At 37.4% G+C, this 23,970-nt stretch overlaps 1 protein-coding gene across 9 annotated transcripts in view; it reads right to left on the reverse strand.

Annotated features, from left to right (window-relative positions):
- Window positions 1-23,078, reverse strand: part of LOC131034796 (ATP-dependent Clp protease proteolytic subunit-related protein 4, chloroplastic) — a 93,253-nt gene extending 70,175 nt beyond the window's left edge. For 7 of the 9 annotated variants that reach the window (XR_009103838.2, XR_009103834.2, XR_009103835.2 and 4 more), the window contains exon 1: window positions 22,723-23,078. Coding sequence is in view for 1 of the 9 variants with exons in the window: in XM_057966396.2 (XP_057822379.1) it covers window positions 22,723-22,980 (258 nt within the window). In the remaining 8 variants the exon portion in view is untranslated. The remainder of the gene's footprint in view (window positions 1-22,722) is intronic. The other 2 variants (XR_009103831.2, XM_057966396.2) reach the window with 1 other exon arrangement.
- Window positions 23,079-23,970: the final 892 nt, after the last annotated feature.

Genomic DNA, 23,970 nt, shown 5'->3' on the forward strand with positions numbered 1-23,970 from the left:
TAAATTATATTTTGAAGTAGGGACATTACAGGAAGCTATTGATAAGCCAATAGATGATCAAGATTAGGTTACTTTGGTGATGCAGAGTTTGCCATCATCATTTGATTTCTTTCTTGAGTCACCGTACCTAATTGCAGAGAGAACAGCTTGATTACAAGAACTTATCTACTCTTCTTCTGTAAAAAAAATCTAAGGCAAGAACAGTCAGAAGCTATTGATAAGTCAATAGATGATCAAGATCTGGTCGCTTTGGTGATGCATAGTTTCCCATCACCATTTGATTCTGTTCTTGAGTCCCTACACCTAATCGCAAAGACAAGATCAATTATGAGAAGTTGTCAACACTTGCTCTGATAAGTTGTTGATGGAACCTACAAAAAGCCTAAGCAAGAACAGACAAAAGCAGAAACTTCGAATGCCTCATAGAGTGCATTGAGTGCACATATCAAAAACAGAGATAGACAAAGAAAAAAATCTGTTCATCAGTTGAATTTTCCGAAGACAGTAAATCATCACCAAGATCCAAGTGGAAGGGTTACTATTGTAAAGAGTTAGAGCACTTCAAGAAATATTGTCAAAAGCAAGAATGAGATCTTGCAAGCAATCAAAAGAGGTCATGCTAAGAAAATCTTGTGAACATGGATGAACAAGGAGCAACAGTTGATTTTGCATTTGTGCCACCAAAAAACTAACCTATGAGTCAACAAACTAGTACTTCAACTCAAGATCATCTAGCACTACACATGTCACAAAAACTAGCATGTAAATTTTGTTAACAAGAGTAAAGTGAATATGTTTCTTTGGATGACGGATGGACTCACTCTGTTAGAGGATATGGGGACGTTAAAGTTACATTGAACAAAGCTATTAGTATTGATTATAGTTATACATTTGAGAATGTTCAACATGTCCAAGACATGAACAAAAACCTCTTGTCTATTAGTGAGATTACTAGAAGCCCTTTCTTTGTGTAAAATTTCAAAGAAAAATGTATGGTAACTACTATTCAAGATAACAAAGTAATTGTTAATGGAATTGGTGAGAAGTGCTTGTATAAACTTGTTGATCCTGAAATAATAAACCCATGCACTAACAAGAATTGAAAATACTTAAGTACTTCGGCATGAGAGGCATGGTCACCATAATTATTAATATTGACTATTTATCTTTACTTAGCAAGACTAATTTGGTGAATGGACTTCCATACAGTCAAGAAAGTCAAAATGTGCATGTAGTGTGTCACATGGGCAAACAAAGTCTGTACCCATTTGAATCTGATAAGGCATAGGAAGCCAAAGGGATTTTTATTGTTGTAATATAATGTCATTGTGATATTACATCGTTGTAATATTACATCATTGTAATAAATATGTTAATAATACTAATCAAATATTATTATTAACATAAAGTAATCGGTTAGGTCCTTAATTGATTCCCCTTGCAAATCAATCATTCTCTTATATATATTGATTGCTTCACCATAGTAAAATTACTCATTGCCTCTAAGTTTTTCAAACTGAATAATCAACCAGCCAACTACTTTATGTTAATAATAATGTGTGATTATTAATCACATTACTCCAATATTGTAATATTACAATAATATTATGTTCCAACAATTTCAGATTTGGTACATATTAATTTGAATGGTCCTCCTACCAAGACACATACAATGTTTGGATCCAAAGTATTTCTTGCTCTTGGTTGATGAGCTTTCTAGATTAACATGGGTTTAGTTTTCAAAAAGATAGTCAAAATTGGAGAAACAAACAAATAAACATGTTGACACTCTAAGATCTGATAATGGAGGTGATTTTGTCTCGAAACAGTTTAAGGAAATCTACAAATAGGAGACTATAAATAGGCAATATACCACTCCGAACACTCAACAAGAAAATGAGGTCATCGAAATGAGGAATAAGGGAGTTGTGGAGATGGTGAAACGAATGGTGCACAACCAGAATGTGCCATATCAGTACTAAGCAATAATCGTGCATACAGCAGTCTACATCCTAAAACAAACGTCCTTGTAAAGCATTGTGAATGTTACTCCCAAGGAATCATAGTCAGGCAAAAAACCTTTTGTAACTGTTTTCTAAGTATAAAGGTTATTACCTTTTGTAGGCTTCAATGAGAAATCTAAAGCATACAGATTATAAGATGACTCTATGAATGAAATTGCAATTAATAGATATTTTGTAGAGGAGAAAATACATTTATTTTTTAGGTAACAGTAATTACATAGATAGTAGTGTATGGGTAATCGCTCTTGATTCGAGAACAAGTTTTGGTGTTACATTCAAATAAGAAACTTTACAGGAGTCAAAATCCAAGTGGGGATCTAGTGGAGAAAAGAGCAAGCATTCACGGTCTTCACAGAAAGATCAAGGGTTCGGCGGAGAAACAATTGATTCTCAGTCTTTGCAACAAGATCAAGTGAGCCAGCAAAAGAGACAAATGAGGTACCATACCATAAGGAAGGACATTCAAGAAGATGAATTACCAAAGACAATCAATGGAAAGTCAATCTAGGCAATCAAGGAAACAACTTGTGCAAGTGAGCAACTAGTTTTTGCTCTAACTATTGTTTTTTTGCATATATTTGAGCCTAGCACATTTGAAGAGGCCAAAGGAAAGCCTGAATGGAAACCTGCCATGAAGTTTGCATATGGTGCCTTGATGAAAAACAAATCTTGGCTATTGTCGACATTGCTTGTAAATAGATTTATAAAAGTAAGTGTTAATCAAATAGTCCTTTGGACAAGTATAACACTTGTCTTGTCACAAAAAAATATATGCGTAGGAGGAATGGCTAGAGTATGAAGAGAACTTTGCCCCTATTGTACAGATGGTGACCTTTTGATTGATTATCTTCATCATAGTTCACCTGGATGGAAGGTGTAATGTACCCTTTTTGAAACAGGATTTAATAATAAATTAAAATATTTTTAAAAATATAATAATATAATTAAAATTTTATCAAGTTTAATGAATGGTCTAAAGGCATGAAATGAAAGGTTGTGACTGCCTCAAGAATAAGATATAAAAGGGAGATCATTTCATTGGGAGGAGATATATAAGGAAGAAAAAAAGCAATGAAGCATATGAATCAAGGAAAGATAAATAGAAAGGAATGGGGAGAAAATAAGGAAGTAGCTATTTCAAAGGGCAGAAATTATGAAAGGTGTGCTCTTTCAAAGAGAAACAATTCAAATTGTGAAAGGTTGTGACTCTTGCAAAGGGTAGATATGATGAAGAGGTGTGACTTCACCCTCACATTGGAAGATATAAAGGGAAAAAGGTTTCAATTGAGGAGGAAATGGAAGAGAAATCAATTTGGAAAACAATTTATTATTCTCAAAAGGCAGCAATGGTGGGTGGTGACTCAATTCTTATGAAAGGTGGTGACCCTTTCACCAATAAAGTATAAAGGAGAAATCATTCCAAGCATTCAATATCACTTATCAATCATCAATCACCAATACATCAAATCAGCACTCACTCAATCATCACTCACTCAATCTTCACTCATCACTCTATGAATTCAACATTCATTCAATCATCATTCACCAATATATCAAATCATCAGATCAAAAGAAATCATTCAATCATCAATTGGGAATAAAGGAATCAAGTAAACAAACCAAAAATCAATTCTTCCATCAATTCAATCAGTCTTATATCAATCATTCAAACATCCATCATGCGAACATCCATCATTCAAACACCAACTATTCAATAATCAATCATTCTATCATCAAATCATTCAAATATCAACCATTAAAGCATCAATTCATTTAAGCATCATTTAAGCATCCACTCATCATTCCTTCAAGAAATGATGATAAAGAGAAATCAAGCCATCAGTGATACTCTAGAAAACTCCTTCAGCAATCAGTTTTGAACTTAAGGAAATAGGAAGGATGGCCCCTTCCAGGTCAACAAGAGGTCAGAGGATGGCTCCCTCTAATGCTCTTATCAAGTATGCCACCCTGAGATGGAATGGATGGCCAGCCTTCATGCTCGTGGGCCAAGAGGTGGAATATATGGCCCACCTTCCACCCTGATCAAGGAGGATGGCCCCCCTCCAAGGTGGACTGAGAGTTGTAAGGACATCCCCCCTTACATATTCTCGGCAATATTGGGTATGGCCCCTGTTGTGACCATTTCACACATCACCCCATCAAAATGGGGACCCCCCTTTTTTTGAGTTCTAGTTGCTTAGTCTAGTCTCTCTCTCTCCTCTCAGGAATGAAATGAATGAGTCTGTAAGGTTTGCATGCCATGTCAGTTGAATTAAAGCCCTAGTTAAGGAATTCATTGAAGTTGCCCATTTCATGTTGAATGATTGATGAGTGAGTTGTCCTTGAGTCTTTTGCTTGAGAATTGGTGTAAGTATGAATTTGAGCATTTGAATGTGCAATGGAGTGATCATTAGCTTATTTGTAATCCGCCTCATCTCTAAGTCCTCGTTAGGTTTTGAGCTTCATGACTTCACAGTTTGGAGCGAACTTCATGAATTGGTGATTTGGAGCGAACTTCAGGTGTGAGAGTTTTGGAGCGAACTTCAGGTGTGAGAGTTTGGAGCGAGCTTCATAAGGGAGGAGATTGGAGCAAATTTAATCTTCTAGGCTTCACAAGAGAAATGGAAAATAAAGAGATGAAAGAAACTTACAAACACTTCATGTTCAAACGTTCATGACTGAACTTCAGGAGTTGTTACCTTGGAGTGAACTTCATGAGTGAGACCTTTGGAACGAATTTCATGCTTGCAAGATTTGGAGTGAGCTTCTTCATGTTGGAAATGGAAGAATGAGGTAAATTGCTCACTTCATGATCAAAACACTCAAGATTGAACTTCATGACTTCATGTAGTGGAGCGAAGTGCCTAACTTCATGAATTAGCATCTTGGAACGAAATGAATACTTCATGACTTCTTGTAGTAGAGCAAATTCCAACTTCGTGAGTCAAGCAAGTGGAGCGAAGTTCCTACTTCATGAGTTGAGCAAGTGGAGCGAAGTTTTTACTTCATGAGTTGGACTTTAGGAGCGAAATTCATCAACTTCATGAGTTGCCAAGGAGTGAAATCTTAACTTTGTGATCTCACAACTTAGAGGGAAAACATACTTCATGACTTGAGATATTGGAGCGAACTTTGGGTTCAAGAGTGATGGAGCGGATTTTGTAACTTCATGTTTGAGCAAATTGGAGCGAAATCCTCTACTTCATGAATTGCTAGGATGGAGCGAAATACAAACTTCATGACTTGATCAAGAGGAGCGAAGTTGATAACTTCATGAGTTTGGGTTTTGGAACGAAGTTGATAACTTCATGAGTTTGGGTTTTGGAGCGAAAATTTCCAACTTCATGAGTTTGGGTTTTGGAGCAAAAATTTCCAACTTCATGAGTTTGGGTTTTGAAGCCAAGTTGATAGCTTCATGAGTTTGGGTTTTGGAGCAAAAATTTCCAACTTCATGAGTTTGGGTTTTGGAGCGAAGTTGACAACTTCATCAATTGGTGTTTTGGAGCGAAGTTCATGATCTCATAAATTGGAGCGATTTACTTCTTTAAGAGTGAAGTTGGGTATAAATGGATAAGACAAATTAGAAAACACAACTTCATGAGTCATCATTTTAAAGCGAACTTCATGATTCCACCTTTTGGAGCGAACTTGAACTTCGGGATTAGTCATCTAGGAGCGAACTTCATGACTTTACTTCTTGGAGCAAATTTCATCATGCATAAGCAAAGTTGAGTGAGAGAATGAAGGATGATCGCCTTGAGTAGATACAATGCCAAATGAACTTCATGAGCTGCCGGTTTGAAGAGATTTTACTACTTCATGAGTTGTAGGATGGGAGCGAACTTCAGGTTCAAGAGTTTTGGATCGAAATCATTACTTCAAGAGTTGCACTTCTCAAGCGAACTTCACAAATTGCCTTATGAGAGCGAATTTGAACTTCACAGTTGATGGATAGCAGCAAGATTCATGAATAGAAAAGAATGGAGTAGATTATACCTTCAAGCCTTCGTTGATAAAATGAGAATCATAGGAATGAAACAAATTTAAAGAATATCAACTTCATGATCTCTCAACTTGGAGCGAAAAACTTACTCCAAGAGTTGAAGGATTGGAGCAAAGTTCATACTTCGGGAGTTGAAGGAATAGAGCGAAGTTCATATGATGTTTTCAAAATTGACTAATTCATGATTTGAGCGCCCAAAACAAATTCAAAATTAATCAAGAGGTAAGTCGGCCAGGGGAAGTTTTTGATTTAATTTTATTTCATGGCAAAGTCGGCCTTAAGGTAAAAGACACATCCACTCACCTTAGGCGCCTATAAAGGTAAATGTGAAACAATCATTTCAACATCAAATCATACAAGTTATTTCTTCCCTCTTGAGCCAATTTCATTAGCAATCAGCAAATTCCATAAGTACAGATTGGCGAACTTATCAGCAGCAACATCTTCATAAGGGCGAATTCGCACAAAAAGATCAGCAAGTATATCCTGTGGAGGACGAATTTGTTCATTTTTTCCCAGCTCTTGTATATATTTTATCATCATTTAGTCTTCAAGTAAGGTGAAATCAGTAAAATCTGAGGTGAAGTATAGCATCTTGCTTGATAGAAGAGTCATCCTAGGACTGATTATAGTTAAATTTTGATTGAATTTCATTGAGTTAGATCTACATTAACCACAAAATGAATCTTTTTTAGTCATTAAAATCGTATTCATTAAGAAGATTGATTTGAATTTTCATTTCACCTACCTTTCACCATTAATCTAACTTGAACATCTCTTATAGGTGAAAGATGGCAGCTCCTAAACAAAACAAGACTCTCTCCCGCCAAGCGCTCATCAAGGAAGATATGAAAAGGAGTGCATTCGAGAGCCGGATCACGTCGAATTGGAGCAAAGTTGGGGACACCCATCTTGGCAAGTTCAATACCAAGAAGTTTCACCACCCATCCATCATATATCAACGAACCTGCACCAAAAGCCAAGAAGATGATTGAAAGTGGACTGATAAACGCAGCTGGTTTTCCTCCCACGGTGCAATGCTATGAGCTCATCATAGAGTGTGCTCAACACTATGACTCGGAATCAAGGAGAATTGTGGCAAAGGATGGGAAGGTGCTCACGTATGTCTCAGAGACAGCAATCAGCGAGATGTTTCATCTACCCGAGCCCAAGGAAATGATCTACATAACCTTGGAAGGAGCTAAATCAGCCTACGATGATGACCCTGATGCTTGTGCGAAGGTCATCGACAAGTTTTGGTTGAAAAAGAGTAGAGGAAGAAGCAGATGGCCCGATAGACTACACAGGATTGACTTCAATGATGAATATAGAGATTTCATCACCTTGCTCCATCGATTGGTTGGTTCACCTAAGGCTTCATCCTTTGAGGAGTGGATGTTCTACTACATTGAGATTGTCACCCGTGACAAGAAGGCGATCGATTGGGCAAGACTTATTAGCAATTGCATTGATAAGCAATTAAGGAGGCTAATGCGCACCAGGACGTTCTATATGAACTCTTACGTCATATACTCCATTGCGAGAAATTTTGAATATCCGGAACTCATGTATACAGCCATAATTGGAAGGAGACTTGGAGAGATAAAGGTGTATGATTGTTATCCGCAACTCAAACATCCACCGAAACAACACTACAGGAGAGTGAATGATGCATTCACTATGCATATCACAAGGCAGTTCTGAGGTGGATCACAACAAAGACTCTCTCCAGAAGCACAGGCGTTGGTAGAGCAACATGGTGCATGGTTCATTCAGTTCCCAAAGTTCACCTATATTAGAGTTCAAGGATCTCCTGTTCCTCCCTACATATTGCCACGATACCCAACAAAGAGAGTTGTGCTACTTGAGGTGGTGAGATAGCTATTGGCGTATATCAAAGCATATAGACATAAACATGGAGTCGGGGTTTCTTTTCCCATCACACTTGGAGATTCCATTGAGTCATGCCCATCTATTCATGCAGCCGAAGATGCCAAGCAAGAGTTAGCACTTCATTCACTCAAGCCTTTCACATTGAGCGAGTGCTTTGACCCATACGGCAAGGTGAAAGAAGTTTTGGGAAGGAACAACAGGCATCAATAGCATCTTGAAGATTATTGGATGAATATTCAAAATGATATAGAGGTAAAAAGGAAGATAAATTCTAGGCTACCACTCCATTTCATCAGAGAAGGCAAGTTGTTTCATGTAGCCGATCAAGTTCAAGATAGTGGTAGATATCTTCAAGGAGCTTACGCCAAAGAAGACAAGGAGGTCAAATTCAAATGGGCAGATTTGGAGATTGATGATTTGAAGGAGTTAATGAAACCAGTCGTGGGGTACACTCGCATATGGGTAGATGTGCAGCACCAAAAATTGAAAGAGCAAAATATAGCACCAACGTTCCATTTAGAAGAAAGAAGAGACGAAGATGAAGCTAGCGCAAGTGGCAGCGCACCCTAGCCATCTCATTCAAGAGGATCAAAAAGGAAGGAAGATCATGGTGAAAAGGAACCCGCAAAGAAGAAACATAAATCAAGTGCGAATCATCCTCCTTCCAGACCAGAAGAACTAAGGATGGAAAAAGAGTTGAGTCAAGGAGTCAAGGAGCCAATGAATCAGCTGAGTCTACAGTCCACAATGCTAAAGACAAAGGGAAGGCATCTCAAGAGCAAGATGATTTCACCCACCTCATTCAGGAGATTGAAGAAGGCAAAGAAGATAATGATGAAACCACTTCACCACCTAGAGATGAGCAAATGATCGAAGGAGCACAAATTCAAGAAGGGAGATCTTCTATTCCAAAGTGGTTAAAGGAAAGGCTAGCTCAAGAAGTGATAGTGGCCGAAGAAGAAGAACAAACATAAGACATAGCAAGTCTTCTAAGCCGAACTCAAGAAGCTACTAAGAAGAGGAAAGCTATGAAGATGTCAAAGGTGATCAAAGATGACTCGGGATCAAGAAAGTTGCAAATAGCCACCCCAAGAGTTGAGAAATATGAAGGAGAAATTACAGCCGATGAGTATGATATGGAGACCATTGACTTGGGTCCACTCACCTCCTAGCAAGCCATAGGTGATGCGACTGATTTAGTGAAGGCCGTCAATGACATGTTGAGAGCTGAAATAGAGAAGAATAGAAAATTGGAAAAGGAGATAAGCGCATGGAGGAACTACGTTCAGCAGCTTCATTGACGCATCAAAGTCCAGCAGCTACACCACCTCCCTTGCTTCCTGCAGAGACGGTTGATCATATGGAGAAAATGAGGAATTCAACACAATTGATGGATACATGGATAGAGGATTCCTACACTAGAGTGAGCAAGTTCATGAAGAACATCATGCAAACACTTGATACAATCATAAGGGTCCTTGGGATAACTCGTGTACTCATAGAGGCCTCCGATGCATTTACTCATGCTAGAGATGTTATCATCCCGGTGCTTCAAGTGATAAGGAAGACACCAAGAGAGATCCTATCAAGGGAGAAGGTAAGAAAAGAAGGAACTACCCCTAATCTTCTACAATGGAGTAGCTTGCTTCGCACCAAGAAGATTATCTTCAAGGAGATTCGAAACGGATGTGGTCAAGTTCAGGATGATACGCATCGGAACTATGATAAGATAGTGGGAGTAGCACAGATTGTCTTGAGAAGGAAGATTGATCCAGGGACAATTATAGAGTCCAAGGAGTTGCAAGAAAGAATAAAGATTATCTTCTACAGTACAAATGGTATGATAACCAAGGAGCAAATAAATGATATATTAGAATTCGTAGTCTTGGTAAGTAAAACACGAGAGCTCGAACCTGAATGGGAAGATACCATTGTCAAAGCCTTCGATGAAGTCATGCACATGGAAGAGCCGCTGAAATCTCTACCTGAGATCACAATGACTGAGATAGAGGAGATGGTGACTAGATTCATCGAATATGCTCGAAAGGAACGTGAGAAAGGGAACCAGATTCTAGAAAATAGTTTGTTATGATCACGTGGCATTTCGCATTCCTATTGGAGGATGCTTCCTCAATTTTCGTGTCAGCACATGTTGTCTTCTTATTGGTTCATTCATGGTGATGATTATCTTGATAGGGTTTTCATTTGTATCAAACCCTAATTAGGGTTTAGGTAGCAAAATCTTGGCCCTTGATCTTCATTTGATCTCGACCCTTCATTGTATTTGGGAGTCCTATATAAGCTCCACTCATTTCATTTGTAATGGTTAATAATAAGAGAATCATAAGTTAATAGTAGTGATAGCAATAGTAATAGAAGAGAGAGTAATAGTGCTAGAATATTGGCAAGAGAAAGACTCAAAGAATTGTTGTTGTTTGGCTTTTGGATGAATGAAACATTGAAGTTATGGTGTTTTTGCTCAATCCTTGAAGCTTATTGCATGGTTCTTTCGTCATCTCAAGTCAATCTTTTATATTAGTTTTAGTGTTTAGATTACATGATGGAATGTTGCATTTGATATATTGTGAAGCTCATTATCCATACCACTAGCTTTCTTGCTGATTGTAAGTTAGCCTTGTGCGGTCAACTAGAACATTTGGAAGTGTCTAAGTTCGATTATTGCTTAATCATTGATATGCATTCAATTGATGGTGTCTATGGTTAGCGGTGATTTGAAAATCTACAAACATCCTTAGAAGATTGCATTATTTCTAGTGGAGTTGTTTGTGTATGGCGAAGCTGTAACTAGTTGAGTTTCACTGGTGTCAATTTCTTCCATTCATTCATTTTAGAGTAGCTTAGAATCTCTCTGGACCCTCATCCTTTTGCCATTTATTTTAGTAATCATTTAGTAGTCTTAGGAGAAAATCCATCGCATAACATCTGCCAATCACTTCATGAGGTTTTCTCGAACCATAAATGCCCCTTGATGAAACAGCAATCACAACAAACAACTAAGCTTATCCACATGTAGTGATCCTACATATATGAACCTTAAGCCTAATCTTCAGCATCCAAAAGATTTTGTTCAAGAGAGGGTAAGATACCTTGGTATTTTATTCTGGGTTTGCGTGTGCCTGAGCAACACATCAACAGCCCCCTTAATATTGCTATTTGCAAGTATTTTAAGATATTCACAATATGATTTGCTGTGAGGAATATGCTATGATGTATAGATCCTAATAGTAATAATGCTATGATTTATTGATCTTCAACAAGACAATTCGATGGAGAGCTATTGCAGAAAAGCAAGATAAGTTATATCTTCTCAATTATTCTTAGAATTTTAAGTAGACTATTATAATGAAATGTTTTCAGTTTTGATAAAATTGTATTTATAAATATATTGCAATTCTCATCTTAAGTTGGAATTATTGTTTTAGGGCAAAATTCAAAATACCCCAAGAAGGGACATTACAAAAGGTATCGAAGCATGATCCTACCAGCCTATCTAACATGGTAATCAGCCCAAATTGGTTTATATGGAGGCAATACAAACTAACAAGTTGGCAAAGGTTAAGCAAATGATCCTAGATGACATTTAGTGGGATTGTGTTGAGTATCTCCTCAATTTCATTGAGCCTATATTGAGCATGATCTGTTATACAGACATGATGGCATCAACTCAATGATTGAGAAGATGAAAACATCATAAATGCAAAAGAGCCAGATCCTAAAGAGAAATTCTTCAAAGATCTAAACCAAATCATGTGAGAGAGATGGAACAAAATGACCACTCCATTGTATCTTCTTACCTTTGCATTGATTCCCTAATATTATAGTTCTTAGCTCCTTTCTATTGGCACAAGGGTTCCCCCATATAGAAATCCTAAAATTACTCAAGGGTAGAAGACAGCAATTTGCAGACTCTCAGGTGATCATGACATGAACGATGCAACGAGGGCTGAGTTTATGGGTTTTGCAAGCACAAACGATTGTGGTCTTGATGCTCTTCGAGACAAGTATACGGTCGATGCTCATACTTGGTGGTACTTCCATGGAGAATCAAACCCGAACCTACAACCTCTTGCTATCAAAATTTTATCGCATGCAAGTTTTATTAAAAAAAAGAATCTTATATCTTTTAAGTTTTTTTTATATTTCAATTTTAGCATTTAAATTTTTAAATTTTGAAACTCTTAACTCTCTAATTTTGTCTTGATAGGTTGCTAGTTATCTTCAACTAAGAGGAATTGAAGCACATACTCCTTCATCCAATAAATTAAGTGCAAAAAACTACACTCAAAAAAGGTTGAGGACTTGGTGCTTGTGCATTCAAACTTGCAGCTCCTTACACACAAAGAAAGTGCCTACAAAGAAGGAAAGACAAAGAATAGGGATGTCGAGCCAGAGCATATTGAGTTGGATGTTTCCATTTCCCACCTTGTTGCACTTGAAGTTGATGATGTCTATGAGCCACCTAATGAGTATGCGAGTGTCAGTGGCACTATTTGTGGTTCTTCTAATTTACCACAATATAAGTCATCTAATATGGAGGAGGAGGATGATATTAAGGATGAACCATATGATATTTGATCAATTATGGCTGATTGTTGACACTTGACATTATTATTTTTAAACTTTGATATATATCATGACAGTCAAGTTTGACTAATATCTGACTAATAATATGGTGGTGTATTTCACTATGTTATTTGAATATTAGTATGGTGTGTAATTAATTATTGCTGCAAATATATATTTTTTTATTTTTTTTTTATATGTTTTTGTACTGACGAACCCAAAACGAACCCAACCCCCCAAAAAATTTGCTTGAACCCGAACCCAAACCCAAATGGGTAATATAATATAAAACAATGATACTCATAATTGCCAATAAAAAAAAAATTTGAATACCTCATAATTTGCAAAAATGAAAATACTCATAAATTCATAATTCGATGATTTGTTAAATGTCAATACACAACGAAAATTACAATCAATATTTAATAATCTCCGTATTGCTCTTCATCAAAAGCATCAAAGTATAACATTTGGTTCAATTTCACTTGAACCACAATGAGTTACAATGCCACTTCCACTAACAATGTTGAATGTACTATACAAGCTGCATCATCTAAAGATATTTTTTGGCATATTGTGCAACAATAATGTCTAAGTCAACACACTCATGAGTTAGATCCCAATTCCTCTTCACCCCCTCATTGAAATCAAGTTTCTCATGTGAAAAAACCTTGATGATGCATGACATTTTAACAATTTTATCACTTGAGGGCGAAATTATGTATGCAGGCATTTTTTTTGTTTACAAAAATGTTATTAAAAATTAACATTTTTTCAGTTTTTTAGAGGGGCAGCCCTTGGGTCCTCCTAGGTTTGCCTGGGTTTGGCATAGGTTCACTTAGGGTCCCTCTCGGACACCCCGGGTTCCCTGTGGGTACTCCTATAGAACCAAAACCATACCCACACGAGTACGAAGAAGGTTGTTGGAATTTTTGTCATTGATGTAAAAGTTATTTTTGAGGTTTATTTGAGCTGACTGCTAGCCAGCTTGTGCAGCTTGACCAGCTTGAGCGCCTGGGTGTCAGCATCAGCTGGTTGTGTGTCTAGTTGGTTTTGTCAGCTGCCTAATGTTCTTTGTTTCTGCAGCTGAGTCAGCTTCTTATGCCACATCAGTTTATCTTAATGGGACCCAATTCTTATTGACTCAAATTTTATTTCATTTGCAATCTTATCGTGTTTGGTAAAGTCGAGAATCTATTTCTGAGTGGAGTCTTTATTAAAACATGGTCGTGTGCATTACACTCAGCAGAGGTAGTGGTGATGTGTTCGAATATTTCTCTTTCAAGTCATGCTTTCTAAAAGACTATTTTAGCAGAAAACTTTTTCGGTTTCTCTATATTGGAGAACTCTCGAATGCTGGACAATTAAGGCTCGAAGGAATTAAATCATATTCTTTGTTTCTGTGCGATTTTAATGTCATTTTATTTTTTTTTAAATGAATACGATCAGTCAGCCCCTTTAATGGTCACGACTTTACTCCATATCATGAAAAATGATTTTATTGTGAAAAACGCTATTGCTAGTGATTATGGGTGCCATTTTTTTTCTGTAACGTATGCTGGAGAAGTGTTTTGGGGTTGCAACAACTATTGCCGTGGGTCTTCGATTCTTTCCAGCTGTGTGACTTTGTATCGCTGTTTTTACAGGGAGGTGAATTTTCTTCTAGTGGCATCGACAAATATTTTGGGTATCATATGAGCTAACTCAGTAAAAAAATCCATGCCTCATGTGATAATTTGGTCTCTTCTTTACTCTATCAGAGCCGTTTTTCTTCAAAACGGAATATGTGCTTGATGGAATATGTGCTTGATGGCGGCATTCAAAAAAATTGTGTGTGTTTTTTAAAAAATAAACGATTTCTGAAGTTATGTTTAGTCAGCGTATATCTGGGGATCATAAATGTTGTGAAGCTGTTTTTTTTTTAAATTATCGACAGAGCTGAATGGTCTTTAGACACGTTGTAAAAAAGCTGTGTGTTATTCTGCTGAGCGTATGACCATTGGTGTTCCTCTTGGCGTTGAATGATATCCAAGAATGATTTTGAACTTAAGGGGTGCGATTTTTCAGATGTTTTGGCATGCCATTGAGCTACATGGTCTGCAGAGATTATAATCTGAAGTTGATTAAAAAAAAAAATTGTTTTTCTGGAGTGATGGTTCAAACTTTCAATTGAATTCTGTCTAAGTCGATATTGGAGAGTTACACCTTTTGGCTTTTAAAAGGAGTGCTGTGCATTGGAGTTAAGATATAGCAGTGTTAAATTTTTATCTTGAACCTTATTGGGCCTGTCGACACTTCATAGCAGTGAACATTATTTTTCTGGGAAAGCTGGAGAACTCTTATTGCTGAGCAATAACAGGTTTACAGATTTTTGTCGAAGCTGGATGTGTGCTGAGTATTACTTTTTGGTGTTACAATCTTGATAATTACTTGTAAAAGAGGTTGGTGCCTCATCTAGCTGGAGTTGGTGCTCCAGGTGCTAAGGAGTAGAAGTGTCTCTGAGAGTTGGAGCTCTCTTTTGTAACTGGGTTGGTGCCCATTTGTTTAGAATCAATATGAGCTCATTTGTGCTGTGGTTTTTTATCCGAAAGGGTTTTCTACGAGAAATCTTGTGTCTGTGTCTTTCTGATCTTTTGTGCATCATTTGGCTTTGTAATAAAAATTGATTATCCAATACTAATTCACCCCCCCCATAACATAGGGCGAGAAGAGTATCTTTGACATGACCAAGAATCAAGTGGACCGAATATACTCTAAAACACTGCAGACTTCCTTCTCCATGAAAATCGTACCTATATCGAGTGAGTATTCAACTTGACCTTTCGGAAGTATAGCTTACAAAAGGAATTAATTATTGACTTCTTAAGGGCTCCATTGCAGGGGCAACAATTGGAAAAAGGTTAGGAATAAACATGTTTTGTGAGGCTTCAAATCCAATCCCTGAATGCTGTACTCCATCATCGGCCAGGAACTCACGGGATGAAGTGAATATTATTGAGGACTACAGAATCTGCATGAAGAAAGAATGCTACTAAATTGTTGGAAGTTGTAAAAAAAATTTGACTGGTGTGTAAGGCCTACCTGATTTGCAAGGCCACAGAAAAGATTGATAACAAAGAACCCCATGTTAAAATAAGTTTAGTATGATAAGTCAAGATATGATGATCCTAGGTGGGTTAGCCATGGTAATTTGCTTACCCCAGGGATGAAACAGTTTTATTTTGATAAAACAGACATCTTCATTGATGGCATATATTTTCTGAATTAGTGAGGGATCTTTCAGGGTGAGATTTAAGAAGAAAATGAGAAGATGATGTAATTAACGGACAAAAAGTAGAATTATCCTATTAGTCACTCTGAAACTTTGAATTAGATAGATGGCAACAGTCACCACTGTAATTAATTGCATTCTCTCTACAATGATCTCCAGCTCTTACTTTTATATTTTTATCTGCAATGTCATTGCAATAGAAAGAGGTGAGCTAAAATGGGTGATATATCATTGCCTTCAAAAATCAATGTGCAATGGTTGAACGGAGCTACTGAGCCAATAAAGATAGGAAGGAGAATAGTATGACGATAACTGAGATCTTTGTTGTAGAATGCTGCTTGTAATAGCTTACTTGCCTGTAATGTATAGATGTGTTACTGTTTGCTGTATGGCTTTGTATTCTTATTTTCCTCCGAGGCTGCGAAAAAGGTTCACTGTATGAGGCTTCTTGTTGTTGAAATGTAGCTAGGTGGAATCCCTAGCGTAATTAATTCTAATGTGGCCCTTGGCCTTAAAATTAATTGTATTGATATAATTGATTAATGTTTAGGGCTGAGCCCCAATTTGGATAGCTTGCAATTGGGCTGGGCCCAAACAGATATCAATGTAACTTGTGAATGTTAAGGGCAGGCCCTATTTGGGCGCTCAACTTATGTAACTTATAATGGTTATGGGGCAAGACCTATTCATTGTGTAACTTGTAATTCAATAGGTTGGGACCTATTGAATATGCAACTTGTAACTTGGGGTAGGTTCTATGTAATTTGGCACCAAGGCTGACCTAGGCATAAGGTTTAAAGGCATGTATATAAAGGAAGTGACTTGAGGTCACAAGACACACATTCAGTGAATATCCTCTATCTTCATCAAGTAGCGAATTGCCTTCTGTAATCAGAAAATTATCTTCAGTGATCAGCGAATCTCATTTAGAAGACAGCGACCATATCTAAAGGATAGCAAATCAGTATTAGAAGTCAGCGAACTTGATTGGAAGATCAGCAAACATAATCTAGAGGTCAGCAAACTCCTTCCAGCTGTGAGCGAACTACTAGTCAGCGATCTACCCTTGTGTTTTGATCTGCAATCTTCAGCAAGCGAAGAAGAGTTACAGCCCAGCGAACCCTATCAAGACTGAGCGAACATCTTGCAAGGCTGAGTAAACTTCACACAAAGACAGCGAACTCAAATCTGGGCTGCCAAATTGAGCTACAGGGATTTGATTCTTCTATCTCAGATAAGTTGTGCTTGTGTCATAGAAGGCTATATTGTAAATCTGCTCTATGGTTAATATAATACAATCTGCGATAGTTGTTGCTGGGTTTTTTCACCTCCAAGAGGGAGGTTTTCCCAGGGTACATGTGTGTTATGCATATGATTTACTTTGCATTCTGATTTTTTGTTTTATACTGCTAATCTGATTGCTAAAACTAACATGGTATCAGAGCCGGTTCCTTCTATAAAGCCTAACAGCTTGAAGGTAGATCCCGTATTCTTTTTGCAGACTAGGGCTGAAGAATTTTAGCGTGAATGATTGGGAATCGATTGTATCAGATAGTTCTACAACAACATAACAGCTTGAAGATTGAGGGCATCGATGGGGCCGTAACAAGAGTATGAAGGCTTCAAATAAAATCTTAGAATACAGATGTCCTTATTCCTTTACTCTCTTTTGTTTACTTCTGTTAAGAAAGGTTTGCTTAGTTTGAGGATTTGTATCTGTTTGCTTTGTTCTTATTGGTATTAGTTCTTTTAGCTGTAACCCTAGTTTGGGGTCTTAACTAGAACATAGGGTTTTCTTGTTTGTTAACTATCTCATCAAAGATATGTTGGTTTTGTGCATTTGTTTTCTTCTAGCTTCAAACCCTAGTATTCCTTGTATTTTATTAAGGGTTTGTATAATTGTCATTCTAGGGTTTGTGACTGTCACCCTAGTTTGAGCTTTGTCTTTGTGTTAAGAATTTGTTCCAACCCTAGTTCGAGTTATGGAAGTTGGTATTCGGTTATTCTCTATTCTAAGTATGCATACCTCAACATTATTCTTAACCCAAATCCATGATTTGCTATGGGGAATATGCAATGATCCAAATATCAATGATGTTATTGATCTGAATATTGATGATGCTTTGATGCGGTGATCTGAATATATCATAAAGTTGGAAACATATAATATATAGTGGTCTATTCTTCTTCATTCATCATGGCTCATATGCTTGGTATTTAGTTTGTATGGGGAACACTCCCTATTACATTTTGAAGTAAACATTTATTAAATAGTAATGCTTGATTAGTTTCTGATTTCTTTTCATTAAAGCAGAATATACTTGAGACTTTGTTCAATTTCTTGATGATGAAACCTAAGAACAATGCAGAATAAAAGTATCTAACCTATTGAACAGACATTATTCAGTTAGAATGATGTGGCGCTCCCACCATGGAGATTTTGTGGCCTCAGTTCTTTTTGGTATTTATCAATCATATGTTTGTGCTCAACTATACAATGTGTCTCTTCAATTAAGTGGTTGTTGCTTACATAATTATCTTGTATTCCTTCTGATTAGTTTTACGCATTGGCTGGAAAGACAACTTGGCTTATGTACACTGTTTTTCTGAAGACATACACTTGTTTTAGTTTTTCTGATCAGTCATTATTTTTGCAATTCAATAATACAACAATATGATCAGATGTGATCAACATAAGACATTTTTCAGTTCTTTGCACAAGCGCGGTTATCTTACTGTTATTTGTTCAACAATTTACAGAATGTTGTGTAGTTTTATACTATGATTGAAGGTATTCGAATTGATCATATTCTATCACAGCGACCTCATTTAGGAAGAGTGATTGATGACTAGAGAGCCACCAAATTTGAATTAAGGCAATTCACAGGGTTGAAGGGTGAAGTTCCCAGCGACCCTTGCGTGTAACTCCAATATGTCGTCGCTGAGCTGAAGGTAGATGATATGTGATGGCAAGGGCCGAAGGCCACGCAACCATCGGAGATCTATGGGCTTGAAAGTGGAACAGCTTAAGAACATTGGTGGATTGTGTGGGAGTCTAGCCAATAAAGAGATAAGTTCTCTTATATTTGAATCATGTTCATGAATTTTCATGTTATTATTAATTCATTCTATTGGGATGTTGAATCATGTTTGATTGATGTTTCTCTTCAAGATAGTCTTGAACTATCATGCTTCAAGCTTCAGGGGGAGCTTGGGAATAGACATGAGAGCCTATACAAGCTTTTAGCTCATTCCTTCACTTGAGAAGATGGTTGAAGGTATGCCATGTTCACAATGATTGTGCTATGGGTCCTTTTCGTAGAAAGTGAAAGTAAGGGAAAAGAAAAATTAGCATTTCTCATTCTGAATTATGAAATCTCATGATGGTTGCTTTCCTTAGTGGATTCTTAAGATCTGGTTGTCACAGCTTTATATTAAGGATTAAAAGAGAGTTCTATGTTCCCTACAATCCTCAGTAAAATGCTTTGATTGACAATATTCTATAAGCTTAGGATTTTGTAAGCATGATGCTGATCCTATCAGTTTAATGTTGAAATGCTAATTCTGATTTACACACAATTTCTAACTAGAAAGAGTTAGTTTCAGAATTTGGAATAAAACTAGGCCTAATACATTACTCTCTAGAGTTAGAAGTATGCCAAGGATCCAATGAATTGATATCTTGAATAATGGATTGCAGTGTTTCTACAGCTAACTCTGATTTTGCAGATCCATCAGAGTACAGACAGCTGATTGGATCCTTGATGTATCTAGTTAACACTAGACTGGATATTTGTTATGCAGTGAGTGCCCTCAGCCAATTCATGAACAAACCGAAGCATGTTCATCTTGTTGCAACCAAGCCTATTCTGAGATATTTTGCGAGGCACAGTTGGCTATGGGTTGAAGTATCCAATCAACACTATCATCACCTTGGAAGGCTACTCTAATTCTGATTGGGCAGGAAGTGCAACCGATAGGAAGAGCACTTCAGGAATTTGTTTCAGTTTGGGTTCTGTTGTTATCTCCTGGGCTAGCAGAAAACAGTCCTCAGTTGAATTAAGTACTGCAGAAGCTGAGTACATTGCGTCAAGTGTGGTGTCAAGAGAAGCAGCGTGGCTTCGCAAGCTTCTTGCTGGGTTGTTCGGACAACCTTGGGAACCCACTGTCATTCATTGTGACAATTAGAGTTGTATTAAGATGTCTGCTAATCCCGTGTTTCATGACAGGTTAAAACATGTGGAAACTCATTATCACTATATTCATGATATGGTACAGAGAGGTGCCATTCAGCTGAAATATGTCAGCACTGTTGAGCAGATTGCAGATGTTCTCACCAAGCCTCTAGCTCGTGTGAAGTTTGAATACTTCAGAGAGAGACTTGGAGTTGTTGAGAACACAGCTTTGGCTGAGAGGGTCCCAGTGATGCACTAAGTTGCATCTTCCACCCTCTGCGGGCAATGCAAGGTGGAGTCACCCTCTGTGGGTAATGTAAGGTGACATTGGATCCTTCTCAAGGAGAAGTTGAGGTGAAAAACCTCTTCCACCCTATGCGGGCAATGCAAGGTGGTGTTGTATTCTTCTCTAGGAGAAGTTGGGGTGAAAGACCTCTTCCACCCTCTGCGGGGAATACAAGGTGGATCCATCCTCTGCAGGTATGCATGATGGGTATCATGGAAGGAGTCCATGATGTATATTGAATTCATCATCTGCGGGCATGCATGGTGAATATCATGGAAGGAATCCATGATGTATCTTGGAACCATCCTCTGTGGGAATGCATGATGGATATCATGGAAAGAGTCCATGAAGCATGGTCACGTTGTAACTTGATTATTCAAGGGATCCTCCCTAGCTAAGAGGGAGTGTTGAAATGTAGCTAGGTGGAATCCCTAGCGTAATGTGGCCCTTGGCCTTAAAATTAATTGTATTGATATAATTGACTAATGTTTAGGGCTGAGCCCCAATTTGGATAGCTTGCAATTGGGCTGGGCCCAAATAGATATCAAAGTAACTTGTGAATGTTAAGGGCAGACCCTATTTGGGCACTCAACTTATGTAACTTATAATGGTTATGGGGCAAGACCTATTCATTGTGTAACTTAACTTGTAACTTGGGGTAGGTTCTGTGTAATTTGGCACCAAGGCCGACCTAGGCATAAGGTTTAAAGGCATGTATATAAAGGAAGTGACTTGAGGTCACAAGACACACATTCAGCGAATATCCTCTATCTTCATCAAGTAGCGAATTGCCTTCTGTAATCAGCAAATTATCTTCAGTGATCAGCAAATCTCATTTAGAAGACAGCGACCATATCTAAAGGATAGCGAATCAGTATTAGAAGTCAGCGAACTTGATTGGAAGATCAGCAAACATAATCTAGAGGTCAGCGAACTCCTTCCAGCTGTGAGTGAACTACTAGTCAGCGATCTACCCTTGTGTTCTGATCTGCAATCTTCAGCAAGAGAAGTAGAGTTACAGCCCAGCGAACCCTATCAAGACTGAGCGAACATCTTGCAAGGCTGAGTAAACTTCATACAAAGACAGCAAACTCCAATCTGGGCTGCCAAATTGAGCTACAGGGATTTGATTCTTCTATTTCAGATAGGTTGTGCTTGTGTCCTACAAGGCTATATTGTAAATCTGCTCTATGGTTAATATAATACAATCTGAGATAGTTGTTGCTGGGTTTTTTCACCTCCAGGAGGGAGGTTTTCCCAGGGTACATGTGTGTTATGCGTATGATTTACTTTGCATTCTGATTTTCTGTTCTATACTGCTAATCTGATTGCTAAAACTAACAGTTGTATGACTCAATGTTCGTAGAATATTTGTTTGGGTTTGATCAATCTGCATCTAGCTTTTAGAGATGAGTCCTTAAGGGAAGAATGTGAGTCAGTGGATATTAATTCCACTGACCCAAACTAGATAAGTGTTTCTCCTATATACTTCAACTGACCAAGATGCAAGAGTTCGTAGTTTCATTTTAGTGTATAAGATAGAGAAAGAAAGCTCTGACTTTTGTAACAACTGCTTGTGCTTGGCATCTGCTGATAGAGGCTCACATAATGTTAATGCTAATGAAGATATATGTGGCTGCCAAAGAGGCGATGAAAGATTGCACTCATCAGTGCTTGAGACAGAAATGATAGGACTATACCTTGATGACAAGGGTGACTTAAAATCCTTCATTTATATTTGCGGACCTAATTCGATTTATATAATATGGACTACCATTTTTACTTAACTCTTTATGGGCCTATGGTCCTTAGCCCTTGTATGTATGTATTTATGTATGTGAATTTCAAAGAATTAATCTTATTTCTTTGTGTTCCAACTAGTATCTCCTAAGACTATGCTCCATTGTCTCAAAAATGTTGTTAATGGTTTCGTTGAGAAGTAAAAACCTATTCTGGATACTGACAATAGAGCATAAGTTTATAACCCAGTTTAAGAGACACGTTATTGAGGTTCATCATTTATAGCAAACAACACTTATTCACTACTTGCTTCTTCTATGAGTGTATCCAACCGATCAGATAGTTAGCTCATGACGTGTTAGGTATTGTATTGTCTCAGCATCCGCTATCTTGCTAGTGGTAGTTCTTATTTGTAATTATTACCGTTATCTTCAATTCCAGTAGAAAATGAGAAGTGATTGTTATTGGGCGTGAATAGAAGGCAAGTTAAATATTACTGAAAGTGGAATAGTTCAGTCCATAGTGCATATGTTGAACCTACTCCTTTTGATTTTGGTGGAAGATTAATCCACAATCAGGACCACAGATGTATATGTAGCTCAGTGCGTAGAGGTCAATGACAGCCTCAACTCAAGTTCCCGAAACAAACCCCTAAGATAAAGAAGTTTGAAAACAAATATATAGAAAACCTAGAATCAAGTCTGAAATTTTGGAAAAAGAGGCTTATTCGAGAAGCTCGTACGTACGTGAGCAGCAACATCACGGTCGCGACGAGAATGAGGAAACGCCAGGTCAAGGCCCCTGTGAACTGTGCTTATTTGTTCCTGCCAGGTCACTGGGCTCTGCTTTAAAGGGCTTCTCATATTAAAACCCTCCTTCGTGTTCAAAACCTTAGCGCTGTATCTCCGAGCATGTTTTGTCTTTAAATTTACGACGCGTGAACAAGCAGGGGGTATGCTAAAGTTTTTCGTGCGCATGCCTCCGGTGCAAATGGACATATCCATCGCTGGATTTTGCTGCACCACAGCCAGAAAACCTCCCAATATCGCAGTTTGAAGAAATCACTTTCTACTAGAAGTCTCAAATTTGCCTTGTCACAATAATATCATATTTCATCTTATAATAATTCCCTACTTATCTCATAAGGCATGTCACCCAATAAATCTAGAAGACCTCACATAGAATTATTTCTTTTGAGAGAATTATGTATATTTTTATTGTTTTGCTCAAGAGAGAGGATTAGGTATTAAACACATAGTAAACCTTACCATTGTTTTGCAATAATTAAATTGTTGTAAACATGTTGTCAATGTTAGGTTATTAAGGAATGGTGTATCAAACATGGACGGAATCTCAAGATTTATATATTGGTATTTTATGGCACTTACCTTATGTCTTATGGCGAGTATAGGTGATCATGGAAAAGGGGTTGTTAGTGGATTAGGAAAGTTGTCTTTAATCGATTGAAAAGATTGTTAATAGGAGGTTTATAAGCGTGATTATTGCACCTACAATGGAACACTTGAGAGCTTGACTTGGCCCCCTTGATCATAAGGATCTATTCATGAAATAGTTATTTAATATTCCAAGAGGATGTAGTCTTGGATTTCAACACATTGGCTCATCTTGGACCATTTTGATCATGTATTAGTTCATGGTTTTAAGCCTATAGTTTTTGAAAACCATTTATAGTTTCTAGGATCTCTTTGCCATATAAATTCAACAGTACTCGAAATGAAGATTCTATAGTAATCATAGTGTAAGATTATACTAATGGATTGACTCCAACTATTAAGATTGAAGACCTTTATTAAAACATGAATTGTCTTATTTTATTATAACTACTAAACTTTTAGATTAATATTGAGTATGCTTTGTTGTTGGTTTTTTTCATATAGGTAATTCTAAGGTACATATTGTATGCATCCTTATCATTACTCTATTGAAATTTGTTTAGATTTGTTTCTATTTGCACAATTTCTCTCTTTGGGTTA

The sequence above is a fragment of the Cryptomeria japonica genome, chromosome 3, assembly GCF_030272615.1.
Source record: "Cryptomeria japonica chromosome 3, Sugi_1.0, whole genome shotgun sequence".
Lineage (NCBI taxonomy): Eukaryota > Viridiplantae > Streptophyta > Pinopsida > Cupressales > Cupressaceae > Cryptomeria > Cryptomeria japonica.